Source organism: Anser anser (genome assembly GCF_964211835.1).
Source record: "Anser anser genome assembly, chromosome: 7".
NCBI classification, from domain to species: Eukaryota; Metazoa; Chordata; class Aves; order Anseriformes; family Anatidae; genus Anser; species Anser anser.
In genome coordinates this window covers 30,103,664-30,121,312 of record NC_139727.1, presented here as the reverse complement: position 1 = coordinate 30,121,312, position 17,649 = coordinate 30,103,664, and the positions used below count along the sequence as shown (strand labels likewise).

The window sequence follows — 17,649 nt, the reverse complement described above, 5'->3', positions numbered from 1 at the left end:
AAACTAGGATGCAGGTAACACTAAACAAACTGAGTAAAGACTGTACAATTTAATTGTATTGATGGAGGCAGATTTGCAGGGCTAATAATTGCTGTTCGTGTTTTTAAACCTGTTGTGTAAATCTTGGACGGCACCAGACAAATTTTCATCTCATCAAATGCCCAAATGAAGAAGTAATGTTTCTGTTTATTTTTTAAAGGCTTCAGGCACAATCCTAGTCAAGCTGGGACTGAGTGTACAGTAGGAAAAACTGTTTCCAGTTGGAAGAAGTTCATTTGAACCTTACCTCACATTTCCATTTGTATGCCTGGGTTTTCCTGGTGTTCTGCTTTGGTTTTGGAACAGGATCAAAGTAAGCTGTCAAAGTCAGCAGGAATTGTGATGTTTTTTTTTTGCCTGGTTTCAGGTCAACACCCCAGTAAGACAAGTAATCCCCTACAGTTCCTAACCATGATAAGCTTTCCTTTGTTGCATTCATCATCATAGTCAGCAGGCAGACTGATTGGTGAGAGTTAAATAGAGGTTTTCTCAAATGCAACTTAAGGTGCTTTCAGGAAGCTTATAAACTTAATGGTACGAGGGTTTTAGTTTTCAGTCTGTTTGTTTTTTAAAGAATAACCTCAAAAGACCCTTAATTAATGGTTTTATCTGATTTGAGCTAGGTAATGTTATCCCAGCAAGGCTCGATTCAGGCTAATTGACATGATATATATATATTTTTTTTATTTGAGTGATCCTTGTTGAGGAATCCAGGCTGTTGGTGGGAATTAGAAAAAATGGATTTCCTCAAGGCATTTGGAGACTAACTGGCCTTAGACTCTTAGGTAGTCTAAGAGTTTCTATAGGTGCAGGTCAAGAAAACCAACTTTGCTTAGATGACTGTAAACCATCGTTTGCTTAGATGACTGTAGATGGATGTCAATTGATTTTTGAGTAAACTTTTTAATATAATTTTTTTTTTTTTTTTTACTGTGCAGATGAAAGAAGCTAAGGAGCTTTCTTATTTGCTGTCAAAATTTTAGAGAGCCCCTGATATTTGAAATCTACTTCTGTTTCCTTTACTTTTCTTCTGCTTGATCTGCATAGCAACTTTTCTTAGTGAAAGGTAATTTAGGTACTTCTGTGATTGCAGGCAAGACCAAAATCTCACCTGGGGGCAGTTGGCATGGTCTGCTTGCTGACCAACAGGGACTGAGCATCTTGCTCATGGTATCTAAATCACGAAGTTGTGCTAGGACTTTAATTAATGTTCTCACATAACATTGAAAAAAAAAACAACACTGCTGTGAGAGGGGAAAAAAAAAAAAAAAAAGTTGGCAACTTAGCCTGACAGTCTTTTTCTAACATATCTGGTGTGGGAAATTAATTCACATAGTGCATTAAACTTGTGCAGTGATTTTTTTTTTTTGATTTTCTTGACTGTAGCTGATGATTAGTATTTGTCTTGGAGAATGAAGTTTGTTTCCCAATTATATCCTCATGATAGAAATGGTAAAGGATATACTTCCCCATTCAAAGTAAGACTCCTGACTCTGACATGCAATGAAGAAAGAGGAGTAGCAGGATAAAAACAGATTTGTGAGTTAGTTAGTAAATAGGCTCGCTCCAATTCATTGGTTTTCATTACTGGTTAAGTGCTTTGCATCTGCTGAGCCCTGGAGAATTGTGAATATATTCCTGTATCATAAATGTTTCACAAATCAACATTCAGACCAGATGGGAATGGATAAAGAACAGTCATGTTGTGTGTTTCAAAAAAAAAAAAGGGGGGGGGGGGGGAGATGGGAGAGATTAAAGTATGAGAACATTTAATTAAATAGTTGTCACTCGTTGTCACTGGATGTTGTGGTTGCTTAAGCTTTACCTGGACTGCCAAGGCACATGGACAAATTCTTGTGATCTTTTCAAGGCTTCTCTTACTAGTCACTGTTGGAGATGGGTTACAGATCTGTATCTTTTAGTGAGATATGGTACTACCATGTTCTAATGGTTCATTAGTTAAAGGATGTCAGTCATCCTTCAAAAAATCAAGAAATGATCCCTAACGTCTAAGTTGCTTAGTAATGAACAGAGATACACCATAGTAAATCTGGAAGACCAACAAGCCATAGATTGTATGGATACTCTGTATAAACTCCTGATCTGTCCATAGTGTATTTCTTTGTAGAGAACGGGACACATTCCTCAATTAATTAGACAAGAGGAGGAATAAAAAACAGGAAGAATAATATATTTGCAGTGAGTACAGTGAATATTTTCTCTAACTCTCCTTGCGATCAAATAAAGTTTTCCAAAGACACCCATGAACGTTTAGACTGGAAAGCAGTGGGTATTAAAGTTTGAGCTGTCATCCAAAATAACACTCAGCAACAAAGTGTCCTGAAGGAATTCTCCCTCTGCTTTTTGAAAGACTTTGATACTCTTCTGTGTATTTTTGCAGAGGCTTGCCAACTTCCAGTAACCACGAACAACCTTCTATCTCCACCAGCTAAGCCAAAACATGTCTCTGGATTGTATTGCCCTTGAGAACATATTAGCATGGAGCTCAAGCTAAACAGAGAAGACTAAAACATATCATGGCACAGGGTCCCTCTAGCTCTCAATTCCTGGTATATGTTAGCATCTGCGATTCTCTGACACAGATTAATTTTCTCAGAGGTTTCCCTTACAAGACGTCTCCTCCATTCTTGTTCTGTGACTTTCCTTGCTTCCTCTTTAGAAATAGCTGCCATTCCCAGAGAAGAATCCTACTTTAGATGTCTAAAACAGTCTAAATCAAAATGTCTGGGGGGATAAGAGCTGGAAGTTATGTTCTTCTCTCCAGGCGCAGCATGACTTTCTTGTTGTATATTAAAAACAGCAGCTGTTGTTGGAGGTGAGGGTTCTGGAAATGAAAAGCATAAAGTCCTAATTACCTATGGCAGGGAAAACATCTGTGTGGGAAAACTAATGAAATTAATTCCAGAGCTTAGCAACTAAATACATTAATTGACATTAATTAATGCTAAACTACAAAGCTCTGCCAATGGAATCACATAGAATGTCCATATAAATGAGACGCTGAAACAAAATCCTTGAGTTCATGTGAGCAAAACAAAAATTCCCTTAGGAAAAATGAGAGATCCAGACACCAGACACTGCAAGAAGCCTGCTTTGCCTTCTTTCTGTATCCCATAGCAGAGAGAGCTTTTTTTTTTTTTTTTTTTTTTTTTGGTGTGCACATCTCAGGGTTTGGCTGTTTGGCAGATTAGTTTAAGCAATTTCAGAACTCTGCCCTTTAGTAGTTATTACTGGCATTTTAGAATTGAAGCCATGGAGAATTGCACTGTAAAAGTTCACAGGAATTGCCTTAGTAAATCTTCATCAATGGTACAATCACTGCTGCACAGACTCTGGTGATCACAGCAGAAATAGACATAGTCACCATTCCTTCATTAATACAGGATTGAAAAAACTTCAGTCACCTCTAACAGATGTCAGCCTGAACTGCTCTCTATAATCTCTTGTGGAGGAGATTCCTTAATCATCCTTGATGGCCTGTCCTAGTAGCACTCATCCTGCTACCTCCATGTATTTGCAGGGTAGACAACGTGTTTGTGTGGGAGGTATGATGGCACAGCAGTCTCCTAGTGCTTCCCAAAGAGCCACTGTTCCTGTGGAAGTAAAAGAAAACAATGGTGGTAGGTTTAAAAAAAAAAAAAAAAAGAAAGAAGGAAACAAGGTGAGAAACAGAAGTCTGATCCTACAATAGCTCTAGGCCAGGTGTTTTGATCCCATGTGTGAAAAGCCACCCAGTCTTGCCAATAGGACAGCTCAGGGCCAGCCATGTCGACTGACTGCTCAGCACAGTGCTTTGTTGTTGAAGCTGAGGATTTCACTCAGGACCCTTCTTGAGACTGAATGAGAGGGGATGAATGTGAGGACATGTAAAGGGCTGTCCATCGTATAATGGATTCAGTTAAGAGGAGAAGTGGGAAATGGCTGTGCTGCAGATGGACAGATTTGTGTCCATTCTGTCTTTTGACTAGTAGCCCCCCTTAGCTGCTTTTTCCCTAGCAGCAGGGGGACAAAGGAGACTGAACAGCTTTGAAAAGGGAATTTCCCTGAGCTCACTGGAATGAGCAGGCTTGGACTTATATCTCTCCCTGCCCTCTCGTGGCTAATGTGGAAAAAATCATGTCCCTGCAAAGGGAAATGCACTTTGATCACACTGTCTGGGTTATATTAATTAATGTTTTGCACTGAGCTGCAAAAGCATAAAATGTTATAAACTGCAGTGACTAATAATACTTATCACTTTATATATTCCAAGAACTCTGCAAATGTCGGGGTAAAATCATCCCTCATCAAACTTTCCTGAAGGTTCGTTACCCTGCATTTCTGTTTCAAGCAGAAGTCAACAGCCCTTAGAAACAAGGAAAGAAACGTCAAATGATAGATTTTAATTAAACCCAAGATTAAATATGAGATAGTAAAAATCTAGCCGTTTCTATTTCAGTGGAAAATGCTGTTTCTCTGATCAGAAGGCAGTAATTATATCAAACAAGGGGCTGTGCTTCTTCATCAGGGAAGAAGATTATAAGTAGTCCTAAGATTAAATGCCATGTAGTGTTTCTATCATTTAAGTGCTAATGCTAAAATGCCAAAAACCTTTTTCCTGTAAATCAGTTTTGTCTTTAAACAAAGTACAACTTCTTAATTGATCTGAAAGAGCCTAAATTGAATACAGAGAATCTGGTTCTGTATTCTGGGATAAATTACCACCATGAAAAAATTCAGACTGTTTTCCTTCAGGTGATGGATTACGAGATGAGCACCCTGCAGTGCTTCAAAACAGGAGATGAAGAAGTCCCATATGGTAACAGCGGATGAGCTGGCTTTAGGGCTGCATTTAGGCCATTTACTTTGAAGCAAACAACTCAGTGAAGCTCAGATATCCACCTTCAAGAGTGGAATGATTGCCCAGGTCTGCCAGAGTGCATTTACCTACACAGTTAACAGAGATGTAGGTAAAATTTTTGAACCAAGTGGTGATATGAATTACTCTGTAGTGTGTGGGTGCTGTAGGAAATGCAGAGGTGTGCCAGGAAAGGGCTTCTCAGTGGTGCCATTATGGGGCAGGTGTTCTCGTACTTGTGTATATTCTGGACCTTGGCCATGTTCTTAATAAACTCAGGCATGTGACCGTGTAGAAGCTGTCATGGCCTCCAGTAAATCCCCCACAATGGGGGTGGCAGGTGAACTGTGGAGGCTCAGCACAGAATATATCTATCCTGCAGCATAGAAACAATTATTCAAACCCATAGTCACTTTGGGAGTCACAGGACTTGAGCTGTTTGTTGTTTCTGTGAAGTGTCCCTTGTGTCTCTGTTGCTTCTTCACTTGGTTAGTCCCTAAGTTTAAGCTTAAACCTGGATAGCATCCAAGTAAACTCAACAGGGCAGGTAATAGTGCTGAATGATACATCCTTGACAAGTTTTGTGTCAGACCTAAGCCACAAGCATTAAGTTTTCCACCTTCAAGCACTGACTGATGTACTCCCGGCATGGAACCCCAAGGGTAGAATGCAGCAACTAGGTCAGTGATGTTGGTCTCTCTCTTGGTACAAAGGAGCAACATACAGGTCTGATATCTGGATTAGTATTGAATGAAAGAAATTATGAGAGGTGATCCATGTGAAAAAGGAATGAACTGAAAGGAAGAGAGCAATGAAGGGTAAATTTACCAGAGGTGTAAGGGAAAAGTGTTAATGTTGCTTTGAATGGATGGTGTCAGTTCATATCACATGAGGCTGTGAAGCAGAAATGTGGCCTCAGCAAGTAGGTTTATGACAGTAGGGAAAATCTGTGCTCAGGATCTCAAGTGTCTTGTTTTTGTCCTTTTCCTTTCAGATGCCCAGTACATCACCTGCAAGATGCAGAACTGCAGCGAAGCCACTCGAAGCAAACCCTTTCCAGGCTATATCGACCATAATTCCCTGATTGTCCAGGATGACTATGTCTTTGTTCAGGTGCAGAACACCCTCTTCTCTTATTTATTCTATTCTTTTATATTCTATTATTTTCTCTTTCCTTCTTTTGCATGCATGTGCATATATGTTAACCCCCAACTAATCAGAGAATAATAAAGGCACCGAGTGGATTGTAACAGTTCATTACAATGTTAATAGAGTTTCTTCTACCTTTAGTATCTTGTCACTGTAGGGTCATAGAGTTCCTTCCTGAAGCATCCACTGTGTGTACTGGAGTAATCCTCCATGCCACTCCTGCTAGCTCATCAGCATTCTCAGATTAGTGTTCTCACCCCCCAGCTCGAAGTGACGTGTCAGTCTTCTCCTATCGCAAGGGCAGTAGACTGAAGCTGTTTTAAGCACAAGAAGGAAATAGAAAAGAGAGGGAGGGAGTCAGGGGAAGGACCAAGGAAGGAATAATCAGGCTTTATTGTTACGCCTCAGTTGTGATTATAGTGAAAAGGCTGAAGATGAGATGTACTCAGCCAAGCTGTGTTCCAGGTGAGAGCTGGAGAATAGATCTGAACTACTGTGGGTTTCATTAGCCTGCTGCCAGGGTCCATTTAATAACAGATGAAATGGACAAAAAATAACAACAGAATTGTGGGAAACATGGAGGTGAACTGGAAATCATTAGGACTAAACTGGTTTTACAGACAGCTTATATTCTGTCATGCTTGGGGATGGAGTGAAGATAGAGGATTGATATTTTGAATTGAGTGAGTTGATTCCTAATTGCCTTCGGTTAATGAACTCAATCATAAACATAAATACCTTTCTAAATCATGCACAAATAAATCTTGAACATACATTCCAGAGTAGCTTTTGTGCCTTCCATGTCTGGGACATAAATAAAATGTTTATGAGATAAGAAAAACAGGTGCACACAATGCTGTTCAGACTCGCTCTCTAATTTCAGATTAACTGTGTGTGTGTCATGAGTGACACAAGAACTGGGGAGTTTATATCTGAAATGATTCATTGCTTCATCACTGATGCCTTGGTTTTGTGCTCTTCAATATTGTCTTCTCTGTTCTGACCTAATTTTACGGCACACTAGAGAGAAGTTAATCCCTTTGCCCCATTTGAAGTCAACACTGGGGAGATTGCCTGCCTTTCTGGACTGCCCTTGTATTTTGATGCTTTTCACTTTCTGCCTATAAACTGTTGTGTAGCGTTATCAGTGCTGTAACATTTCTTTATTCCACCTCAGTGCTAGTTGCATGGTAGAAGGAGGAGAGTGTGAGGACAGGAAGTCTCTTACAACCTTTCCCTTAATGTCCTGAGGAACTTTTCACAACCTTAACTGCTCAAAGAGATAGTACTTGCCAAGTGTTAATAATTAACACTTGCATGAATGAAATAATATTTTAATCCCTGGAAACAGTCTCTCTTTTTTTTTTTTTTTTTCCCCCTAGTAATCAGTGAATTAACTGCTGAGTGGTAATTTCAAATAGCATTCTTCAAAGGGTTACATATGCAAGTTATCTGGCTTGCAAGTAATAAAATAAATAATTGCTAAATAAAATGCTGTGAGTGATATTGGACTTTACCATATCCCAGACACTATTCTTCAGAGGAGGATTAGTCTCACACTAGACACTGAAGGGCTAGAAGAATAGATGAGTTCCATGAGAACCTGCCCCAGCCTTCATCTCCATCTAGCTTTTCCACAACTAAGGCATTTGGAAGGAGAATTAGTAGGTTCAAAAGTTGAAAATAAGGGAAAGTGGGTTCATTTTTCCCACTACACCCTGTTTTCTTTACATTCACTATGGCATTCCTTTCCCTAATGTTTGATCAGTTCCCTCAAAAAATAGTTGAAGAGCTTTAATATAAGTAGTTCTTAGCCTCTACGTATCTTCCATTTTAAACTATTGCAGTGTCTTTTAAAACACTCACTGCTAAAGTGAAGTCTTGATAAGCCCGGATAGCAGGCAATTAAAGCAAAGTTCTGCATGGAGAATCCCTCAGAATTTTTTTTTCCTTCAGTGTCTTTCATCCATGAATTTCAAAGTAATTTACAAACATTGATTATGCTTCAGCAGCTAACATTGTCAGCTTTCCCCCCCCCCTCCCCCCTCATTAAGATGTGGCATAAAATGAAACCACACATTGCTTTAACCCAGTGTGTTCAAGGGATTGCCATCAGTATTTAGGCACTAATATAAATAGCCAAATTTACAGAAATACCAAATCAGCTCAGGTTCTCCTGCCTTTGGGAGATGTGAATTTTTAGGTGATCTGGAAACATGGCTTGTGCAGGGCCACACAGGAACCAGATCTGGAGATAGATATAGAAATCAAGCGTCATGTCTGCCAATCTGCTTCTCTAACCAATAGACCACATCAGCTCTACAAACAGAAAACAGCTTGTTTTGTGGTAAGAGGAGAGCAGATGGTCATCAGGTGACATAATGGCCTAAATGAAGCTAAGGTTACACCTTCCCAATACTTTCACCTGAAATTCTGGCCTTTGTCTCTCTTTGTAGAAAAGGGGATTTCTCTTACTCTCTATTTTTCAGCCACTGTCAGTTGGATCAATGGTTATTCATCACCTGTACCAGCACTGGAGTTTTAAGCCACTGCCACCAATGCTGTGTTGTTTGCCTTGACAGTTTTTGCTTGATGTTTTCACTAGTAATAAAAATATTTTAAAAAACACTGAAGATATCTTTTCTGCTTTTCTCATAGTTGACATCGGGTGGACGACCACATTATTACGTTTCTTACAGGAGGAATGCATTTACACAGATGAAGCTGCCAAAATACTCCTTGCCCAAGGTAAGCTGTTGTTGCTGGAATGCCTGTATGTACCTACATATTTTCTGATTATTCAGAAATTATTGAATTCAACGCAAGTAACCACAAGATGACATGCAATGAGTGAAAACATCATTCTTTAAGAGAACATTTGCAAGCAAAACGGGACTCAAAACAAAGTCACCACTTTGGCTAGTCAAGGATATCAGCATGAAATACAGATAGATACCATGGCCCATGTCAATTAATTTTTTGAGGGATTCTCTTTTCTTGTGTGTGTGTGTTAAAATTCCCTTCTTCTTTCCCTGTTCTGAGTGGGTCACTTTTTGTACTTTACCTCATTAGCAGATTTTAATGGGAACCAAGCAAAGAGATGGCTTTGCGTGCCTTCTCCTTATCCTCTCTAATTAAGAACAATGGTGAATTAGCACCGGAGCTTGAAAGGCTATTACTGCCTTCTGTTGCTGATTTTTTTCTTAAAGACCTATATAAAATGTTAGCTTCATTTTGAAGGAATCACCATTTTGCAGCTGGGTTCCTAACTACTTCTTAACAAAGACAAAGAGACTTTTAATTCTTGTTATAGCCTGGCTTAAATGAAATCTAAGCTCAAAGGAAGCAAATATCTGGTGGATTCCATGTGAGATCTAACATCTGGAGACAAATGACAATCCCTGCTTAATTTCTGGGAATGCAAAAGAGAAAAAAGAAAGTGCGAGGTCAGCTTGTTCCTAGAAGTTGAAAGTACATCATTATTTGTAGATGGAAATATTCAAGGGGATAATTTGGCTATTATCACAGCTGGTTGTCTTTGATTCCTCACTCCAACAGACCTATCTAAAGTGGATTGACTGGGTGACCTTCATCATATAACCAGACTGTAGCTCAAACCCAAGCCTTCAGAGCCATACCTTACTTACACAAGTGTTGTACCTTTGTTCTCGTTTACATCACCTGAAAAATCCAAGCTCTCAGGACTTTGGGGACCCTAACATGATAGTTTATAGGCTCTGACACAAGAGAACTGTCCAGTGAAACCTAACTTAAGAATATTGTTTCTATTAAAGTAGAACATATATTTTTTATATAAAGATGCAGAGATTTGGAGATTGAATTCCCAATGTACTTTCTACAATCCCAGGTAAACCTTGCGCTTTGTGTGAGACCTAAAACTCTCACTGCCCCAGAATCTTCAGTCATGTTTTAAGATATTACTCTAAGGCATAGATTGAAACTTCCCATGTAAGTGGGAAGGAATTACTCTGTCAATTCAAATACAATTTAAACAAGTATAATATGAAGTAGTCCTTAGCAGAAAAATTGCATTTTTAGGGGTTTTGTAACATCCAAATCAGAATTGTTATTTATAACTGATTCGGACCATTTGCAGAAAGACTGATTGTTTTGAGCTGGTTATCTGCTTTACCACCCACTTATTTCTCCAACTGTCCACCTTCTCAAAGAGATCTCTGGAAAACCAGGGAAAATATACTATGATTAAATTCCAGCACGTTCTCAGAGAATAGGTATAAGAGTAATATATTCATGTTATTTGACTGAAATTAAAAAGCAGATATTTAAGGAGATAAGATGCTTTGTCACAAACTGGGAATGTCTTCAAAGACCGAAGAGCTACGTTTGGCTTGGAAGGAGCTACAGTGGAGCTGTGGCTGTCTGGGAGTTTGATATCAAAGCAAGATAGCTGCTTTTATTAAAAATGTACAAAGCACTATATTATTCAAAGGAATTGAAACAAACAGCTTCTTTTATGCCTAAATTCTCTTTCATCTCCTTCAGCTAAGAAAGTGGGGCCAAATATGGTAAACAGTGCTAAGCGACTTCTGGAATTGAAGGTAGAAATATCAAGCTTTTTGTCTCTGCATGTTGCTCCTCCTGAACTGGAGGGGTGCAATGACAGGCAGCTCTAGCAGGTGATACTGCTGTTCAAGCAGGAATGGCCTATAGCAAATCAAAACTAAAATACTCTGGCTGTTCGCATTGATATCCTGGTAACCAGTTTGATTAAAAGCCTGAATGAATGTGAAACTCTCTCCAACACAAGCATGTGTCTGCACACGTGCACAAGGTTGCATTAATCTTGTAAATGGTATTTATTGAGACTTATTAACTTCTGCAGTGAGGTTTCTTTGTGAAATACTACTGCCCATTTTGTACCCCAGCACCACAGTATGTTCTCTGTTATAGACTCTGTATTATCACTCACAATAATCACCTTAAATGTACACACAGGGTGCTCAAACTCTCTCCATTTTAGACCAATGCACTGGGTAGACATCTTTGAATGCAAAAGCAAGACAACCAATTTCTCATTAAAAAATACCTGTCCTTAATCTGGTGCTGGACTGAATACTGATTGAATGGGTGTTTGTGGTACTTCTATTTTAAATTCATTATCTTCTTTCAACCTCAGGATAATGGTAGAAGCAATAACCAAATAAAAAATCCTGAAATAGAGACCTTAAAAAGAAGTGACAATCTCAGTAATTGACAGGATAAAATAGGCACTACACATCCCTGATATTTAAGTTGTCAGGAAGAAAAGTACCCTGACCAAGTGCAAAAAGGGTAACTGAAACATGTTTAGTGATTCAGAAAACCTTGGCCTTTAGGGATTGAGCAGATACCTGATCGAACTCATGCACAGCATCATGCTCTTGCTTTGTCTTTGGAAAGTCAAGAAGGACAGATAGTAGAACTGCATATTAATGTACCTCTACTGTGGGCTGGAACAGAAAGAGGAAAGCTCAGGTTCTCATAGGCAGGTGCATGGGGAGTCCCCTGAAGGTAGCAATGGCTGTATGAGAAAGGTCCCTCTCCTCCCCCTTTCTGTAGAAAACTCAAATTAACATTTTTTGGACTAGTGGAAGACTCAGTCAAGTTCTTGCTACATATCAATATGAAGGCTCCTTTTTTTAAAAAAAATTATTATTATTTTTATTATTCCTTCCTAAAAAACACTCCCTACCATGAAAAGAAAAAAAAAAAAGTGAAAGAAAGATGTGAATGTGATATGCTGATCAATTTTGATTTTCCTATTGTTGAAAACCAGAAAATCTCTAATGTTGGTCAATGATGTGTTTGATGCCTGTATACTGAATCCATCCCATCAAACCTTTGTATTGTACCTGCATCTACTGGACAAGGCCGTATTCAGATGAAAAGTTAACTGATCCAAAAAGGCAAACAGTTGGAATATTATTTTCTTTGACTTTCTACACTATGTGTATTATGCTATTTCTGTCTCAGTCTGTGCTTCTCCAGGCTTAAATTTCTTTGAGTGAGACTCACTGTATTCTTAGACTTGCATATTATTTCATGATCTGATCAAAACTCAGGAAGCATCCAGCAAATATATTAATTTATTTGCTTCTTAAGCATACATGAAATTGCCTTTAAGTTTTCCTGGTGTTGATCAGAATATCTTTTTACCTCTCTGCCCTTGTTATTAAAATACTTTTGATTAAAATGGTATATTAATAAAACTGTACATTCACCAGACAAAATGAATTTTACTTATAATCTCTCTGTTTAAGTAGAGAGGTCTGTCCGTGTGTGCACACATTTAATTTCAAGTTTAAATTTGAGATTACAGCTGTGCTAGCCGATGCTGCCTGAAGCACACTGGGATCATCTACTCATGTAGTTCTACCAGCAGATTGACTAGGGTGATAGTCTGAAATGAGAAGCCTCTGACAAACAGCTGTGGCAGTTACTTCTATTAGCACAACTGGAGCTGAGAGAGGATATCTGTTCACAGCCACAATCAGTAGAAGCCAATGGGACTTATATTAACTTTCCTGTTGCCTCAGGATTTAAACCAATCTCTTCCTCCACAAAAGCAGCCCTTCTTCTGGGATATTTTTTTTCTGCAGCACAAAGAAGCAGGTAAATCAAGTGAATATTCGTCCACTCCATACTCAGATCTGGATGTGAATAAACAAACTACTTTTCTGAATTTTAACTTTGTGGTGAATCCACTTTAAAATTTATAAGTCAGATTTCTTCTGTATATAATTTTTCATCTTTTCAGTATAAAGCTATATCTGAAAGTATTAATTCCCCCTCATAAAATAACAAGAAAGTAAATTGTCAAAGACTGTTATTAACAGAAGGAAGAAGTAGCATCAACTTCCAAAGAATATATTTTCTGATAGAGCTCCCAGTTTTGCATATAGAAAGCCCTGGCTGAGATTCATGGATGCAAAATAGCTTTGGGATATCTGCCCAAAGCAGACAGATGAATCTTTTTGGAATCACCTGGTTCTAAGAAGTCTGGATTTCTTGTCCTACCTCCACAGTTTTTCAAGGCACCAATGAACTCAGGGCTTCTGGATTCAGGTTTTATGTATATATATATATATATTTAAATTATGCACTCTTTTCATTGTTTCTTGTCTACTGTAACACAGAACAAACACAGAAAAATAAAACAAAACCTCACTCATAATGCTACAATTCTGCTCTTTATATCTACTGAGGTTTAGGGATGTGTGTCTGTTCTGTTGCTGGAGGGGTGTTTAGCACAGTGGTCCAAGGCCTTGGCTCCTAGGTGACACTGTCATTAGAAATAATAAACAGCAAGAACATTGGCTCTGCGTGTTCACCCATTATATCTTTCTTGTATCAGTTTCCTAGCATACTTGGTTTCTGAGAGATAGGCAAGAAGCAGATGTTTCCAATACTGCTTTTTCTTTTACTTTTTTTCTTTATTTTTTAAAGCATTTTAATATCTGTGATTGTACAATCACAAGTGGTATTGTTCAAGTACCAAAAATTAAAAACAAACAAATAAAGAAACACAAAAACAACCAAAGCATTCGTTAAAATGAAAATTTTGGTAGGGGGAAAAAAGCACTGCTGTATGACACTGTATTTCCAATGTAAATATTCAATTAACACCTTATCAGTTAATTACCACTTTGAAAGTTGGCAGAAGAAAGCTGTTGTAAAATATTCATAGATGGAATTCTCCACTTAGAGGAATGTTTCTCTAGTACAGGAATGTTGTCTGCAGTTTTCAGTTAAACTCCAGCCTAAATATATGCTTTGCTCCTCCACAATTACTGTGATGCTCTTGGAAATGACAGGGCAGAGATCCCTCTTGTAACTTGCCTCTGTTTTCTTTCCACAGGACATGCATGTTATCAGCACAGACGAGAGTCAGGTGTTTGCAGCTGTTCAAGAGTGGAACCAGAACGACACATACAATCTGTATATCTCCGACACCCGAGGGGTGTATTTCACCCTGGCCTTGGAAAACGTCAAGAGTAGTCAAGGACTGGAAGGGAATGTGATGATTGACCTCTATGAGGTATGTCATGACTCCAAATTTCTCATTCCTATCTAAAAAGCTCACACAATATCAGTACCATTGCATTCTTGCACATCAGTCTCATAGTATGCATGTGAACAGCAGAGCCAAAGCTAAACACATTTTTACCCTTCTTTTAATCAAGGATCTGAGTGCAATTAGATGAGTTTCAAGCCAAACTTTGCATGGGTGTTGAAATTAGGTCCAGCCTAATAGTGTGAACAGAATCACTGTTGTACTCTCCAGTAGATTCTCGGGTGAGGAAAAGCTCATGTTTATGCATTGGAAGATGTAGCAAAACAGCTCATTGCATTCCTAAAAGAAACTCTTTAAGTTTCTCAGCCAAAATCTAGCTGACCCAAGCCTCTGACCCACATTGGTCTAGCCTATGGTTCAGAAGGTTCCCAGCACTCTGAATTGCATCATTCTCCAATTCTGCCATTTTAGTTGTGCTTCTGAAAGCCTAAGCTCTAGCTATAGAAGGAAGTAGGGACAGTAGTTTTCAGCTATCTTTGTCACTTTCCTCAGCTTGGACTCTTCTGGGAATTGAATTAACTTTAAATAGACCCTCCTGGACTATCCTATGAGCATAGAAACTCTCCTACTTCACATTGATGTCACCTTTACCCCCAAACCTTTTCCTGACGAGTGCATTCTGCTTAAGCTTACCTGTAAGAAGGCCAATTTACATTGTCTTTTGTGACAACTGATCCTAAGAATAGGACTCTCGATATATGCTTGTACTTCTCTTGGTCTGATGCCAGTCTTACTTCTGGAGACAGCTAAGTAGAAATTCAGTCCTCAGATGCTGTTTTTAGGATCAGCTTCTCTCTTCACACCTCTTCCAGTGGATTATATGGCCATTTAGAGACAAGGAATAGCTCTGAGTTCCTTTGAAAATGAAAACTCTTCCTGTATTTCCCCATCACTGTCTGAATATTAGCTCTACTACACAGTTTGCCTTCAGCTGCCCTTTACTTGGAAACCACCTTGAATTGTCCAAACAGAGAGCCAAAGCATTGTACATAAATGCAGATGAATTGTAGGAAGATAGGCACTGTCATTTCCCAGTCATTTGAAGTTTTCTGCTATTAATCTCTCTGCAATGCTGGCAGTCCATGGAAAGGCTGTTGCCTCTTATTAACGTCAGCTCAAGAAGCAGTTTCACTGCATTATGTAAAGGTGTCCTACATCCCAGGGGGAAAGAAAAGCCTTTGTTTTTTATTAGACTGACACTACACAGTAACCTGGATTGAAATTGATAGAATTAGACTTGTAGCGTCATATCTGCAGATTATCTAGATAGAAAGAATATTGGCTGACACTGAACCTGGCACAAAACTTCCTTTCAATTTGATGTTCTAGCTGGAAGGGAACAGAAAGCCATCCAGCAGGATTCTCCCAGTAGGGTTGTTGCAAATGATGAATGCTCTAGGGATAAATGGAGATCAAGATCAGAGAAGAAAAAATGCATAGATAAATTAAAAGGAAGTGGAGAAATTGCAAAATGACTCCTTCTGTAGTGACAGAAGATATTTAGTAAAGCAATATTACTTGAGAAGATGCCAGAGAAATGCCTGCTAAATGTGCATGTGTCTGTATGCATATGTTTGGCAGGTATAAAAAGTAAGTTCATCTGGTTGAATTGTAGTGAATGTGTTTCTGTGTGCAAATTTCTAATCTGGTTCTGCAACAAGGATAAATATCCTCAGTTCTTCTCAATGGAAAATTGTATTGGGCATGAGAAGAAAATAGAAGTTCTTCCCTGGTGCCTCATCATGTTCTTCTTTCTTTTCTCCTGGAGAAAAGCTCCCAGGAGGCTTTCACTGGGAGATTGTTATTTCAGGGTGTGGGCTCTTCTGCTTCTGGATGTTGTAGGGGATGAGGACACCACTGCCAGTGGGACACTACTCTTTCTGAAGGTGGGACAGGGTAGGGTATGAGAGTAGCTCTTCTCCCCATCACCTTCCAGTGCCAGTGCATCTGTATGACACTGGACCCAGCATTCAGAGGTTCTGCAGTTGCAAAGTCCTAGAGACCATTGTAGAGAAAGGAAAGAACAAGAAGCAGTGGCCAGTGGGTACCCTTTGTAATTCCTACACCTCTTCAGTGATGTGGTGTGGCTCTGCTTGACTCTTTAGCTGGGCTGTTCTGCAGCAAGATCATCCTCCCTGTGGGATTCCAGCCTGAGAAATAATAGTTGGCCTCTAACATGAAGAGAAACCGATTTTATTTTTTCTGGTTTGACTAGTGATTGAAACAGAATGGGAGTCATTATAAAAAAAAGGAGATATGAGGAGATGTACCAGTAGCTGTGGCATACATTCCTATCCAGGACTTATATTTTTTTAGTAGTATGTATTTTGGGTGGGAAACATGTTTGAAGTATGAAGTTGCTGATGGGGAGTGAAGAATGTGTTTTGAGTTGTGTGCTTTGAGTGTCTTGTATTAAACTTCCACTGAAAGCATAGACAGCATTTGTACCTACACACAGTGCATGTGAGGCAGGAAGGGATTGTCTACAAAATCCAGGCAGGCCTGACACAGCGCTTATTTCTCTGAACACCGGTGGCCATACCCTTACTTGTACAAGTCTGTGTCTATTATGGTTGTGTGAACAAGTCATCGTGTGTCATGGATGTGTATATGCAATACCTGTATCTCTTCCTACCAAGAGCACACAAGCATGTATGCTGTGTGCAGTCTTTTTTAAGATAAAGCTGTCCAAGGCTGACAGCATAACTTACAATTTGCTTTCTCTGGAAAGCATTTTGAGTCCCAGCCCAGGACTAGAATCATAAAAAGAAAAAATTCATAGGATTTCAGAACACATTTATCACCTGATATATAAAATGCTTTTTAATCATTTATGGCCAGCATTTCACAGGGACTATATAATACAACTATTTCAGGACAACAACGAAAAAAAGTACAAATGGAGCTATAGGCTCTGGCCTCTGGTAGTAAAGGAAGAACTATGTTATTTTTCCAGCCCTGGCTATTCATACAATATTACTAAGAGAGAGAGTACCCCTGTCTTTTCAGGATTCCTTTATACCACAAAGAAATCCTGAATACTTATTCGGGAGAGACAAAACAATCTAGTTCAAACATGGAAAATATTACCTTTTTGTGCTTATGTCAATAATATATCACTAAACTACTTAATTTAAAGACTATTGCCCACTAGAGCAAGTCATGTCTAAGTCTTTAAGTAACTTCAAATAAAATTCAGTGCCATTACTCAAGGTAGAAAGGGCTATTCGGAATGAATAAAAACACCAATGTACTGTACCAATGCGCTCTACAGTAGTAGTGCCATGGCATGTGGCTAAAAGTGCAATAAGGTCCTATTGACTGGGAGTAGTGTCATCCAGATTAAGTCCCATAACTAAATCAGTTGAGCTGGAACAAACTCTAAATCTGCTGAGTAACCATTTGCCACATGATGCAATTTAAGTAATAATCTCTATGAATAAAAAGCCTTGGTGAATGATCCTGTGCACCAGCTCTGCATCATAAGAAAAGATTGGGCTGGATGACT

At 38.9% G+C, this 17,649-nt stretch overlaps 1 protein-coding gene across 7 annotated transcripts in view; it reads left to right on the top strand.

Moving 5' to 3' along the window:
* Positions 1-17,649, top strand: part of LOC310902604 (VPS10 domain-containing receptor SorCS1-like) — a 292,328-nt gene that overhangs the window by 212,393 nt on the left and 62,286 nt on the right. For all 7 annotated transcript variants that reach the window (XM_083844425.1, XM_083844426.1, XM_083844427.1 and 4 more), the window contains 3 exons: positions 5,892-6,010; positions 8,705-8,794; positions 13,926-14,105. In XM_083844425.1, coding sequence (XP_083700551.1) covers positions 5,892-6,010; positions 8,705-8,794; positions 13,926-14,105 — 389 coding nt within the window. The remainder of the gene's footprint in view (positions 1-5,891; positions 6,011-8,704; positions 8,795-13,925; positions 14,106-17,649) is intronic.